The sequence below is a fragment of the Artibeus jamaicensis genome, unplaced genomic scaffold (assembly GCF_021234435.1).
Source record: "Artibeus jamaicensis isolate MK-2021 breed Jamaican fruit bat unplaced genomic scaffold, CSHL_Jam_final contig_391, whole genome shotgun sequence".
Taxonomy (NCBI): Eukaryota; Metazoa; Chordata; class Mammalia; order Chiroptera; family Phyllostomidae; genus Artibeus; species Artibeus jamaicensis.
Genome location: NW_026521814.1, coordinates 22770648 through 22785924, shown reverse-complemented (window position 1 = coordinate 22785924; position 15277 = coordinate 22770648). Strand labels below are relative to the sequence as shown.

General features: G+C 33.3%; 1 protein-coding gene across 4 annotated transcripts in view; it reads right to left on the bottom strand.

Annotated features, from left to right (window-relative positions):
• Window positions 1-15277, bottom strand: part of GULP1 (GULP PTB domain containing engulfment adaptor 1) — a 217486-nt gene that overhangs the window by 79716 nt on the left and 122493 nt on the right. For all 4 annotated transcript variants that reach the window (XM_053665219.1, XM_037162974.2, XM_037162978.2 and 1 more), the window contains exons 3-4: window positions 12892-12966; window positions 6911-6972 (exon numbers count right to left, since the gene is read on the bottom strand). In XM_053665219.1, the coding sequence (XP_053521194.1) occupies window positions 6911-6972; window positions 12892-12919 (90 nt within the window). In that variant the 5' untranslated portion in view covers window positions 12920-12966. The remainder of the gene's footprint in view (window positions 1-6910; window positions 6973-12891; window positions 12967-15277) is intronic.

Here is a 15277-nt window from a genome sequence, read left to right as displayed (position 1 = left end):
CTTGGCTGCCAGGTTACATTGATGTCATAAAAACCATTCCTGTTATATTAACTCATTTAAATTTAAGTCTCTTAATAGCTTAGAGAGGCAAGTACAGTTATTAATCTCACTTTACAAATGAGAAAACTCAAAGATAGAAAAATTACATAATTCAGATATTAGTTGGGGGAGCCGAAAATTGAACTTAAATAGATTGATGAGAAGTGGTTGCTCTGATCCTATAATAGGATACAGCAACTACGTGGCTATAAAATTCTGATAACATCAATGGAACTGTTGGGGTAGACTATCGGTTTTGGGGTTTACCCAAGTGTACCACATACCCAGGTTCTGATTTCCCTGTATCAATGACTACTAACCAGGTTTTGCTATAAGTTTCAAATGTCAGTGACTAAGACGTAGGTTTCAACTACTGCGGATTAGAACATTTAAGTTCTAACCACTTACTGTCAGATCTGAGATTGCATCTTTTTTTGTTCTTGACTTTGTTATTTTCTGGGGTTTTTTTTTGTTTGTTTGTTTTTTAAGCCAAATAAGAGCTTGTAAACTGAAACCGTGGAAGAAGATTAGGTTGTGAAGGTTGTGCGAGCCTGGCTAGAAACTCCAGAACTCGCTGAGTCGGGAAGTTCCCGCAGGTCACAGCTCTGTCTGCCTCTGTCTTACCAAACAAATGTAGTGGCAAACAATGTATGTTTCACGTATGCAACTCTGACATCTCTAGAAATCACCAAAATACAGTGTCATTTTTCTTTTTAAACCTCTTTTTGACATTCATATTTTATTTTGCTAGTTATCAGCTCTACTTACTTTGTACCAAAATTCTTCATTTTATGTGTCTGTTCTCTCTCTCCAGAGAAGTCGTGAGTTTTTAGGGTCAAGATCCATGTTCCTGTTTATTTTGGATTCACTTACTTCTAGGACTTGGAACACGGTCAGCAGATAACCCGGGAATGCTGACTTTTTTTAGTGCCACATGGTACAAAGTAATGTGATAATCTCCTTAGAATTTCATTCTTATATATTTTAACAAAGCTGGCTGCCTCATAAAAAATAAACACATCAGCCTTTTTGTGGATAATTACACATTTAGAAAAAGCATTGAATAAATAAGTGCTTTTTTATGAAGAATTTGTCACAATTTTCCATCTAGAGAATATCTATCTGACACCAACAAAATAACAAATTCACTGAAAGAAAAGTGTTTTCAGAAAAGAAAAGTCTTTATAAAAGAAGACATTTCAGCAGTTTCTTCACAAGCTTGAAAGAATGGAAAATACTACAGTCTTTGGGAAATGTGGCTGAAAAGTATTTTTAAATTTCTGCTTTAACGTTCTAATTATAGCAGCAATAGAAAGCTAACACTAGATCCATCTACCATACCTAGATGCCCAGTACGTTTCTCCAAATCCTACCCAACCTCGAGCCACAACCACACTTTCTTTGCCTGGACTTCTGTGCCGAACTCCTGATGTGTGACCACCTTTGCCTCCTTACAGCTAATTCATATCAAAAACTTGTCTCAGATTTCTCCACTCTTTCTCTCAACTCTTTAAATAGAGAGCTTCTCAAATTTTCACTGGCCTACAAGGCCCTATAATCACAAGAAGATGCCCTTCACTCCATCTGCTCTACTGCACATGTGCCTGTCAGATACTCACTACGATTTCCCTGCATTTCAGCCACCTGACCCCTGGATAGTCCTTTCCCAGGTGAGGATGGTCCCATCTTGCACGTGCTAGGCAATGCTCTTCCATACCTGGAAGGTATACTCTTCTCCCATGCGGTCACATGCCTCACTCCCTCTCTTCCTTTAGGCCTCTGCCCTCGGAGATCTGCCCTGACCACTTCATGTAACATAGCATGCTTTTCCCCACTTCTCCCAATCCTCAACATCCTGCTTTATTCTTCTCCAAGCAACGGTGATAGCCTGGAACACACTATTAAAATATAAAATATTGTTTATACTATATTACATATACCTATATATACATATACACTATATAACATACTATATAAATATATTTATTATTTATTTTCTTGTTAGTATCTCTCAAAAAAGTATTATGACTGTTATTATATGTAAGCCTTAAGAGGGCAGGATTTTATCTATTTGGTTCACTAATCGATTTTTATTGTCTAGGTCAGGACCTGGCATATAGTAGAAGCTTGATTCAAATGAGTAAGTCTAGGTATGAATGAAGGAGTGCACAAAACTATATTTTACACTTTATTATATTTCTGTATCACTCTTACTATGTTTATATGTGTATTTCAGAAGTCATTTTAAGATGTTATATTCAATGAAGACATGGATAAACTTACATGTGAATCATCTCTTGTATTAAAATTTTATTTGCCTTCTTAAGCAGTCCCCCCTCTTATTATTTTATAATTTTAATTAGTTAAATATGATGACGTCTTTGGTGCTATTTAAAGGCAGATTACTGTTCAAAGGCAGTGAGTCTCTAACCCTTATGATTATGAGTCACAATTTCATGCAACAAGTTGATTTTACCATATACATTCTGAAAGTTGCTTGTCTCTTTCTCTCCTTTTCTATTCATCTTTAAATGCCTTCCATGACCTGCTGCACTGATTTCATAACCAACTACTTTCATGCAGTATAACTTTGAAAAACATAACTACAGAGTACACAGAACATGCAGAATTACCAATACATTAGTATTAATGCTGTTACTGCTCATTAAAAAAATCCTGAAAACCAATGAACCCTACATAGACTAAAACTTTGAAACCAATTACTATTTTATATCCACGTATGACCTGAAATAAGTATACCATGAATATTAAATGTGAATTTTTGAAATAGAATGTTCTATAAAGTGAAAGTGTGGAACTAAAGATATGTTTTTTTTTAAATTAAAGGAATTATAACATTAAGCAGAAAACTATTACTTTAAAACTGAAAATATCTCAATGTAAATGTTATTATGGATTTAGTTAGGTAGAATTATATTTTTAAACAGCTCTGTTAAATTTATCAGATTAATTTGCAACCAGCTGATCACCAAAAGTGAGTGAAGTGGTGGGAATCTTTTAATGGTATCATTTATTCTCCCTTTTAGCCAGGATGAAAGTAGAAATTTTTCTTTTTCCCTACATATAAGTTATTCTTCTGTTGCACCAATTTTTCACCTTAAATATTTAACTCATCTTTGTTTTCCACTGTATGCTTATCTACTACCCTATAGAAACTTGTGACCACACACTTGGACCATTAAAATACATTAAGTCCTCACTTACCATCAATGGATTCAGCAACTTAAAGCAAAACAATAGTGACATAACCAATCTCACCATAGGCTGATTAATACAAAGAGTTATGTTCCTACAGCTTCTCATCAAAGTTGCGATGAAACAACATTGAATGAAACTATTATTTCAGGACCTGCTGCAACTTCCTAAGAAGTTCAATGTCATCCTATCCCTTTTGATCCAAATCAACTTTCAGATGACTACAGATGTATTTTCCTAAAATCCTATTTGATTAGTTCACTGCTCAAACTGCTTTTCCTGCCATTCAGAGCGTTCTCAATTTCTTTTATTTTTAGCCTTGTCTGGCATCAGTATTTGTGATGGTCATTGTTAGCTTGGCCAGGTTATCCTATCCAGTTATTTAATCAAACACTAATCTAAGTGTTGCTATGGAGTTGTTTTGTAGGTATTATTCACAGCTATAATCAGTTCACTTTATACAAAAAGATGATGCTAAATAACCTGGGTGGGCTTGATATAATCAATCTAAAGGCCTAATGAACAGACAGGAGACAGAACTGCTGAAGAAGAAGTTCTACCCATGTTTAGTTTGTGCCCAGTAGTACCCAGCCTGCCTTTCCTGATGGCCTGCCACATAGATCTCAGACTTGCCTGGACAGCCCCTCAAAGTTGCATAACCCACTCCTTAAATAAATGTGTGGGTGTCTGTTCACCCAACTAGTTTTGTTTCTCAGATGGAATTTTAACTGATAAAGCACTTTATATTATCATTAGTCCTTTACTAATGATAATGGTCCAGCCAACTCCTGCTGTATCCAGCCTGTGCCTTAGACCCTACTGACTCTGTGCTGCTCCTCCTCCGGATGTCTCAGCTTGAAACGGTCCCTTCACCCTTGTTTTGATCCTGCTTCACTCCCACTCTCATAACTCAAAGATGCCATTCCTGAATCTTTATAGCCTTCTGTTAAGTGCCATTTGAATGGCACAGAACATGATCTCCTTTTTATAGTATTTACTTGTTTGTATGATATCCTGTGACAATAAGATCCATTAAAATACAAGCCTGTGTCATATAGCTCTGAAGTGTCTCTAACATTCATGAAGTTTCAGCAATTGCACCCTATATGTAACAGTTGTCTAATGAATGAGTGAATGACCAAGTGGTATTATACACATAAAAGTAAGCAAAGCTTTAAATCAGATAAACTTCAGTTTTTAAATCTGGGCCTGTTTTATTAGCTCTGTGACAGTGGGCCAATTACTCAATCTTTTAGCTTTAGTTTTCTCATATAAAATGTGAAGTTTTCTACTATGCAAAGATATAAATAATCTCCAGAGTCACAGCAAATATTAAATGAGATTGTGTAAAAACAACCAGCATAGTTCCTGGCACATATTGAGGGTAAATGAAATGTAACAATTCTGTTAATTACCTTGGAAAGGATTTTATGCATTCATTCATTAAGTACATATATACTGGCTCTGACTGGTGTGGCTCAGTGGATTGGGTGTCACCCCACAAAGTGAAAGATTCATGGTTCGATTTCTGCTTACGGCACATGCCTGGGGTGCAGGCCAGGTTTCTCTCTCTCTATTTCTCTCTCCCTTGCCCTCTCTCTAAAAAGAAATAAGTCATTTAAATACATATATACTGAATGCCTACTATGAGACAGGACCTTTGGCAAGTCCTGTGAAAAATAAAAAGATAAATGAACAATTTCTAATGTTTTTTTGAGCAACTATTTTATTATAGACATTCTTCTAATACTTATCTAACACCTTTATGTCTACAGTCTGTATTTTTTTCTGTTGTGCTAAGGTACTTCCAATAGACATAAATTTGGTTGTCAAGTGGAATGTGTTCTAATAAGAGAAATGGAAAATTTTTAAAAATTAACTATTAAATGATCAATTTAAAAAAGGGCTACAAAGGAGAAAATCCAGAAAAAGAAAAAAGCTCTTCATATAGTTGTAACACTACTTGGTATACATCATATACATTATCGATCAAGAGGCCATATTGGAGCGGACAAAACCAACCTGCTCTTCCACGCTTCCCCAAGCCCAGCCTGGGAAGGAGCTTCTGTGCCGTCTACAGTGTGGGATGACTTAGGGTTGTTACACGCCTGTCAATTAGCACGAGCAACTTTTTCACGCAGACGAGCAGATCTCCATTGTCACATTAACCCACAGAGTTAAAGTTCAAGGTAGTTCTAATTAGAATCTTTCAATCCCATAACCATATTTTTTTCTCAAAATGAGACATTCTGATCATATACAAAAATAAATAACCTGTGGCAGCTTCTCATGAAGGACAGAATTCTACTACAACTGTTATTTAAAAAAAAAGAGCATACTCTTTAAAATGATAGTGGTTTTTGAGACTTTTTTCTACATAGTTTTCATATGGTTTCTCAACAGCTAATAAAGAAAACCTGTGGAAGAGCAGGGTAACACTAAAATTTTTCTCATTAACTAAATTTTACATGCTACATCATGGCAATTAAATCTTCATGTTAACTTTACAGAGAAATCTGTAAGTATTGTAGTGATGTCAAATATATTAGTTTTACAGAGAAAGTATTTTAAAGCATTTTTATTTTTGCTGGAAAGTCAGCAAAAAACCACAGATAGTTGCTTCACTCTACAAATTCTCTGTTGAGTAGCAGCTCGGGGAGAACTTCTGGATGGCCCAGTAAATGTGTCCTCCTGCTGATTCAGACCCAGGCAAGCACTCCAGGGTTCCCTGTTAAATACCATCGACTTTCTGTTCAATAAATTTTAAAAACTTTTTTCTGAAACAATTTCTCATATCTAATCTCCATATATACCAGCATATAATGTGTGTTAACTTATAAGTTCTTAACTTCTCTTATAAAAATAATTTCATCATTTTATGTTTCCCCCCAACACTACCCAAAGTTCACTTGCTTAAGTGTGACCAACTCTCCTATTCCCAAACCCAACCCTTTAATTCACTCTGTGTTTTCCATATTTAAACTCAGATGTCTCTAAAATCCATTTCAGATTCGGTACTCACTAACCCCAAAATAACACCTTTCTTTAAAGACTATTTTGTATAGCACATTCATTCCTCTAGCTCTCCAAGAACAATGAGTTGAATCTTTGAGGATGCAGAGTACAGGTTGTTTTTATTTGTTAAAATGCAGCAAACTGAACAAAAACTTCACCAAAAAATACACCTTTTTTCTGTTTTCTTAATAGCGTGAATTTTGTTTGTTCCTTTCTTTTTTCTTTTTGAATGATAAGTACATTCATTAAAATTGCAGCTCATTTCTCTCATATCCTGATTAATTTTTATATTCATCTCTGTGATGCAACATAAAAATGTTTTTAAAGGACACTAATTTGTTGGTTACTTTATTTCCTACAGGCCATGATACCACAAATAATTTTTAACAATAACTAAAGTCATTTGAAGAAAACACATGCATGACTTTAACAGAGCTGATAAAGGACGTGTTTTTTGCTTTTAAATCACTTATTTAGAGAGAAAAATAGCTTCCCATACTATACACTACAAAATTATTTTATCTTTGCAAAGTTTTCTACACAAAATGCCAATGCATAAACAAACTTTCTAAGATCAACCATAAATTAATAATATTATAGATACATAATAAGTTCAATAATATGATATAAATTATTTTACCTTTGCATTATAGGGAATGTAATGTTTTGATAAAGCTTCAGGCGTGTGCATCCATGTTTTGTCTGCAATAAAGAATAGACAGTGTTAACTTAAATTACAGGTTTTGAGTGTGTCACATTCATGCATTAGCATTTCTAAGGAATTTGAGATGAATGAGAGCATCTCTAATTCCAAAATTCTTTCACTAAATTAAGAAAGAGAAACTAGTTAGATATAAGAACAATTTAATTGAGCGCGGGCCTGAGAACCAGAGTATTGCGGTTCGGTTCCCAGTCAGGGCACATGCCTGGGTTGCAGGCCAGTTCCCGGCAGGGGACACATGAGAGGCAACCACACATTGATGTTTCTCTCCCTCTCTTTCTCCTTCCCTTCCCCTCTCTCGAAAAATAAATAAAGAAAATATTTTAAAAAAAAGAACAATTTAGCTGGAAAGTGGTTAGAGAATTCTTTCCTTCACCTAAAAGTCCCTGTTAAAAAAAAAACTATATTGAGATAATGCAAATATTACTGGGGTTTTAAAGAATATATAAAAATAATAATGTTAGTTGACCTATGAGTAATTATATCAATTATGTGTTTAATTTTATAATTATTTTTTCTTTTTTATTCTCATAAATTATTTTTCTTACTTCTCTAATCAATAATCAATCCTTTTAGTAATCTTGTCTTTACTCATCATTATTATTTTTTGCAAAGAATTAACTATTTAGTAAAGAAAAATTTTAATATTATACTAGTAACTACATTTATAAAAATCCAAAATAAATCAATCTACTAAGTTCATTTAGAAATCAATATGATATTAGGATAATTTTAATCTAAACTTTGAGAAACATTAATTGAGGGTCTACTATCAGAGGTTCTGATATAGATAATCTTAATTTCAATCTTAATTTGAAATATTTGGATTAGAGTAATGAAATATTAGAAATAAAAGTAATTAAAAGGATAGAAGATATTGAAACTAATTTATACTGTATATTATTGATATAATATAAAATATACTTTTCATTCAATTTTGAAACTTTATTTGTAAATTCTGTACATCATCCCAAATATTTTGTGGAATTCATAAGAGAAAAAAGTAAAAATATTAATCTTAGCCCAACCAAATTTGACTTTTTTAACTGTTTTTGTAGCAAAATTTTATCAATATTCAAATATGTTATGTCTCCTTTAATAGTTTTGTATTTAATTTCTCGTGAAAATTTAAAAATGTAGAATGAATATTATGAACAGAATAAAATCAAAACATTTAATGTGAAAATATTAAATAAGTGCACACTGTAGGGAAATATTGAAATACTAACAAAGTATTTTAAACACTTAATTCAGAACATTTGAAGGTGGAATCAATAGAACCCAGCCTGACAGCATTAATATGTCCCCTCAAACTGGAGGAATGTGAAGACATTTAAAAAAGACATATTTCTGGAGCATCAATTCTTTATACCATTTGAAGGATAATGCAATTTGAAATACTGCATTATGAAATATGTTTCTGGAATACAATGCCTTATTCACAACTTTAAGACCAAACATGAGAGATCAATTAAATGCCAGTTTAGGGTGCATTTAAGGGCCCTCTCGGACTACTGAACAGTATATGAGAGCCGTACTTGGTTCAAACATTTTGAGAAGCAAGGCATTTTAAGCTTCAAAAAGCAATATTGACATACTGGCATTGACATTAATGTGGGGAACTTTTATTTTTTTGTTATAGTTTTCTTTTTATGATTGTTACTGGACAGTGACATGATTAATTCATGATTAATGTATAGTCATGATTAAGACATGATTAATGTATACTTAGATTTGGGATACATCCTTGACTTTGTCTATTAAAAAAATAAATCACAACACTATATACCAAAATAATTAAAACACCAATATAATAAAACCACCAAAGACCTGTATTAAAGAAACCTAAAAAGGCCTTGGCTAATGCGGCTCAGTGGGCTGAGCACTGGCCTATGAACCATAGGGGCAATGGTTTGATTCCCAGTCAGGGCACATGCCTGGGTTGCAGGCCAGGTTTCCCAGTGCAGGGCACGCAAGAGGCAATCACAAATTGATGTTTCTCTCCCTTCCTTCCCCTCTGTCTAAAAATAAATAAATAAAATCTTTTTTAAAAAGAAAATAAACCTAAAAAGATACCCAATTTCTTTTTTTTACCCCTTAATTCAACTCTCCTCATGGCTCCATTTCTAAGACAGACAACACTGCTCAGGAGGAATAAAGTTTAACTAGAATCTGAATATGATGGCTCATTCCAGTCCTGAGGCAGAGAGATAACTGCTTTCTCCATAAACTACTGTTATTTGAAGACTGATGATATTACCTCAGTTACAGTTTCATATTACAAGGACCTAGAGAGAATGTAGGTATATCCAGCTTTTACTAGTGACAGACTAAAACAATTGCAATCTTCAATTAGTAGTGCACAAACTGTAGTTGCTACCATGGCAAAAAAATTTATATCCACATATCAAGTGCTGCTAGTTTAGTGGTTTCTCATTACTGACCTCTAGTAGAGGTAGTACACTTATGAAACCTGAAGGATTTCCAAAACAAGTCCTTACTGTCATCCTAATTTATACTCTGGCAAAAGAAAAAAGGAACCTGACACAATAAAATTTCTTATATTAACTTATATAGGTGAGGTTGACCTTGAAGAGCTAGTACTTGAAGAGATGGTCCTTGGTCACTGTAAATGCTCGCAGAAGCAATTAGATACATGTAAGTGGTATAAGAAGGAGAATAGAGACATTCAAGAATGTGTCTCCTTCCTTGAAATTAAACTATAATCACTGAATCAATAGTGAACACTTATATAAGTGTTTGAAACGCTAACATTTGAAATGTTTGAAATGCTAACATTTCAAAATACTTAAGTGTTAAACAAACCACTCTCACTGCTGGGACAATAAATTTAAGCATTTAAAATGCATTTCAATTAAGAAATATGTAGTAACTTAATTATTTCGATATCACAAACCTTAATACTTTGAGTTTATACTAAAGTATTTTTAAAGATACCTTGGTTTTAAAATACTTAAAATTTAAAACTAAATGTTGGATGAATAGATGCATATGAACAGATCATACAAAGGGAAATAATATTTAAATATTGAATACTAAGCACTATGATTATGTCTACTCATCAGCATGTCAACTGCTAAGTTAAGAAAAGTAAAGTATAATTAGTTAAATTATTTAATCACATGTATTCACATGCTGTTTATGCATTTTCACTAAATTAATCATTTTTATGTAATAAGTAAAATTTGTATTTTAAAAACTTAGATAGAAAGCTAACATAGGGAAAGGAGTTATTAAATATACTCATTAACATGAAATTAATAATTATGAAGATAGAGTAATTTTTACCAATTAAAAATTGTGTGAAATGATGCAATTCTAACACAATCTTTTTCCAAATCTATAAGCAGCACTAATACCATTAAAGCTTTTGCAAAGAAATCAGTGAAGTACCTAGTTAATTCAATTCAAGAATAGCAGGCAAATTACTTATTGGGTGATTTAATAAAAAGAGGAAAAACAATTAAGATAATCTTTTTTCCTTAGGCTTCTGAGACAAAGGATGATTTAGCAAGGTTGCACATGATAAGTGAACTGGACATCTATAAAAGAAGATACAAACTTTTACTGACTGAAGACCATCTTGCTGTGTTTCGAGTTTAGAATGTATGTTGATGCTAATTATTAGAATAATAAATTGAATTATATATTCTCTAGAGCTACAATTCAACTCAGTTGTCAGGATACATGGATTCCCTCATATAATTCAAGTTTCCCAACTCATATTAAAATGAAATCAAATAGTATTATTGGTTGGAACTAGAAGGAGAGGCTCTACAGATTTTCCCTTGAAGAACTTCACTACATGAAAGATTCAGCAGTGACTGGTGAACTTAAGGTAGAATTTCCAGCATCAACTTCTAACTTGAAATTAGAGTAAAATATTGAGCAATAATTTCCTAATATGTATATTTTAATCATTAGACCTGAAAAATAAGAGAAATTAAAAAATTTAGAGAATGAAACAAAGTAGAAAATAGCAAGTACTTCCCCTTCTTGATTCTTTAAATTACACTAATTTTCCTTATGGTTACATTCCCACTGTCTTCAAATGAGACAAATGTACAAACTGCTAGTTACTCACATTGCTGTACAGCTGGTGGGATTAGTGCTCAGTGGACAAATCCTCTAAATTTTCTTCAAATAGAGAGTAAATTAGAAATGTGAACTTTCAATTGAAAACCGTGGGAAAGGGAATTACAATCAAATAAAAAGAGAAGCTCCAGAATCCTGTTGCCTTTTTTAATAAGGTAGTGTAATTAAAGTAGTGAGCTGAGATACAAGGATTTTTATTACTCTGTTAGAAATACTCCAGATAATCATTTCTAGGTATTTTTTACTAGTAAAAGGAATAAAAAAATAAACAAGCATTAATTTACTGTTGGCATAATCATTTAAATCAGAAGCAAATTACAGACCATAATAAATGTCACTTGGCCTTCCCCTTATTCAGAAAAAATAAATAAAATAATAAATTCCTAGCTTCCAAGACTTGAAAAGTACCAGAAAGTTCACATTACCTAAAGCCTCTGTACCACATCTGGATGAACACCTCTTGCTTCGGTAACAAGAAAACATTAGTACTTTGAGTAATCCCATTATATTTTTGCACAATTTTGTTGAAATGTTCTTCCTACATTAAATCAATGACCATATAGTTATACCTCTGTGTCCTTTATTAAACTTAGTCTCACAAGCAAATGACAGCCTTTCAAACATTATAAGACAATTCCCATTATCATGCCAAGGATTCAGCCATGCTCCCCTCCTCTTTGGTTGAGAGTCCTGAAGTCATCTCAGCCTTTCTCGTAAGGGCATGCTACAATGTGTCAATTCATTATCTAGAGAGAGACCACCCTGTTCTGCATGGATTAGCACAGATCTATTCCCTGGTGCTGGACTGTTCATTATTCATATCAGAAAATGAACTGGAACCTTGGATAATGACACTGTTATTCTTCAGCCATTTTTTACCCACCATATATGTATATGTATATGTTAACGATGTATGTATATAACACATACAACAAAAAGTATTTGCTTTCATGAACCCATGTTTGGCAATTGGCAGCGATAACGTTACCTAACTGGTCATTTCCCACGCCACCTGCACACATCTGTAATCCGGCCTCATCAATTTTCTTCTGCTTCCAGTCACCTACGAACCTGAGCAGCACTGAGAGCGTGTTATATAAGAGAGAGCCCTGTGCTCACCACTAGAGAATAATAAGGACACATTATTTTAGCCTCACTGACCATATAAAACTATCAAATTTTTCTGTCTTTCCAATGAGTGCATCATATTTTGTAAAATGACAGTATCTTCCCCCTTAAAAAATAAAGGCTGTTTCTTTCATTCTCATACTGATAATTATATATATAATATATGTTTAAATCCTTATCTTAAAATTAATAACAAACTTCATTTAGCCTCATTGCTATCGATTCACCTATCATCAATTCTCACATATTATTCAGTAAAAAGTAAAGTGTCCTTACACACTTACACACAGGAGTGAATTTAAATCAAGGTAACCTTAGGTAAGCCCAGGAGTGTTACATGGCTACGTAAGGTGGAGTTAGAACTAACTTCAGATCATTTTATTTTTTGCAGTTTCACACCACAGAATAAAACTACCAGAGAACAAACCATCAAAAGTGTATTCTGAACAAAGTATATTAAATAACTCCATTTTCATTACGGTGATGACCAAAAATGGTTAACTGGTAATGTTTGTAAATTTGCATGCTCTATACTAAATCCATTCTTGAGCCACATGGTTTGGTAATAGGAAAAACTGATTGCTTAACAAACATCTCTGCTTGCCTTTCACAGTAATATTGAACTGACCCCAGAGCCGTTCAGCGGGCACACTCACCTTTCTTCCTGCTAAAAGCACGGTTCATGATGAGGATCAGCCAAAGAGGTGTTCGATTCAATCACACTTTACAGCCTATGAAAATAACAAAATATTAAAAATCATAAAGGAAGGAATGTTGATCAACATTTTGTGCAAATGCATTTTAATCACAGTCTTTTACATTTAAAAAAAAATGTTTACAAACAATATTCTAAAATCTCCCAAAGGACACAGGGTAAGAATAGACATAAGTAGTTAATATTATGAGTGACGCAGTAGATAAGAACGGTAACTCAAATGAAATTCCTCTGAAGTTCCTAAGTATCCTTGTATTTTTTCTATTACATATCTATTACTAATTATAGTTGAAAATTTAAGGAGAAAAAATGTAGTAAGCACACCAAAACTGAGGAAGGAGTCTCTCACAGAGTTTATAGAGACAAGTCTTACAGCTCACACAAGAGCCAGCAGAAAGGGAGGGAAACTTCATAATCCATAGGACATCAATAAGATTTTTAATAATTTTCTTACCTTATAAGTGGAAAAAAGAAAAACTAAAATACATGATGCTTTGGTCCCACTTAGCAAGCAAATCTTAAAAATTAGACTCCCCCACAAATTAAACCTTTTCCAACTAACTTCACCATATCCAAAACTCTGTTCAAAAACATTTTAAGAGACATAAAAATATTCAGTACTCAGCATGGTAAAATTCACAATATCTGGCAGCCAACAGAAAATAAATCAGCCATAGAAAGTATAAAAAATATAACCTACAGTGGGGAGAGAAAGCAATGAAAAGTGATCCAGAAAAATAATATACATGATAATAGTGATATCCAAGGACACTCACACATTCCATGTGCTCAAGAAGCTAGGGCATAGATTAAGCAGTTACTGAGAAACAGAGGAGATAAAAACAAACAAATCCATCTTCTAGAAATGCAAAACACAATGTATGACATAAAAAGTACACTAGATGGGACTAATGGCAGATAAGATATTTAAAAAAAAGAGTAGTGAAATTGAAGATACAGGCATAGCAACCATCTAAAATGTAACAGACAAAACAGAGGAAGAAAGAAAGGGAAGAGAGGAAGAGGAAAGGAGAAGCAGGAATGGGGAAAGGGGAAGAAGGAAGGGAAAAAAGAAGAAAAAGGGTCACTGAATTGTGGAAAAACTACAAGTTGTTAAATAGTCCCTGTAGGAGACGAGAGAGAGAAGAGGAACATAAAATATTTGAAGAAATAAAGGCTGAGAATTCTCCAAAAATATAAACCCAGGGATTCAAGAGGCTTAACAAACCCCAAATACAAGAAATAAAAAAATCACACACATAACATATAAAAACCAAATTTCTTAAATCCAGGGACAAAGAGAAAGTATTAAAAGCAGCCAGAAAAAAAGACACATCATGTATAGTGGGAAAAACTGGAACGGCACAAGTTTTTACATCTGAAATGTTTCAAACTAGAAGACAGAGGAGCAACAGCTTTAAAAAATAGAAACTTAAAAATAAATAAATAATTGAACAGATCATCTCATTACATATGGGGAGAAAGTAAGAGTGATTTTTTAAGGCTCATTTTGAGTTTCTTTATTAAACACCATGATATGTTTTTTAGTTTTATCTTTCTAAATAATCCAGAGGCAAGATTCTGCATTAAATATTTGCATTATAAATATCATTAGGAAACTTATAAATTAGCTTGATATGTAAGTCTAGTTATATTAAAGATGAATACATGTGATCAATTAAAAATTTATAATTCATAACTTATTGAAACATTATCATTTTAAATTTAAAGCCAATTAGAATTTTAAATCTCTGAATAAAAATGTAAAGTGCATTATAAACATTAAAGGTACATGCCATTACATGAATTACTTTAATTCCAAATTTCACTGAAAATCAATAACCACACTGACAAAACACTGTGAGGCCAATCGGTATTAACTACTCTATAAATTTAATCTTTTGAGGGCCTAATTTTCTTTTTAAAGTTTGGAGTCAACAATCATTTCTTTAAATAAATCCAGCACACTTAGGATGGAAAACTGATTCACTAAAGGAAATCCACTGATATTTATAGAGTATTTCATAACTGTAGTGTGACTTTTTAGGGAATGACAGTTTCCTGCTTTGCAACCTGCTACCCAAGCTCTTACTTAAAAAAAAAAAGTGCCCTGGCCGGTGTGGCTTACTGGTTTGAGTGCCGGCCTGTGAACTGAAAGGAAGCTTTCCCAGTCAGGGCACAAGCCTGAGATGCAGGCCAGGTCCCTAGCTGGGGTGATGAAAGAAGAAACAAGAGGCAATTGATGCATCTCTCATACAGTGATGTATGTCTCTCTCTCCTGTTCCTTCCCTTCCCTTCCCTCTAAAAAAAAATACATAAAATTAGAA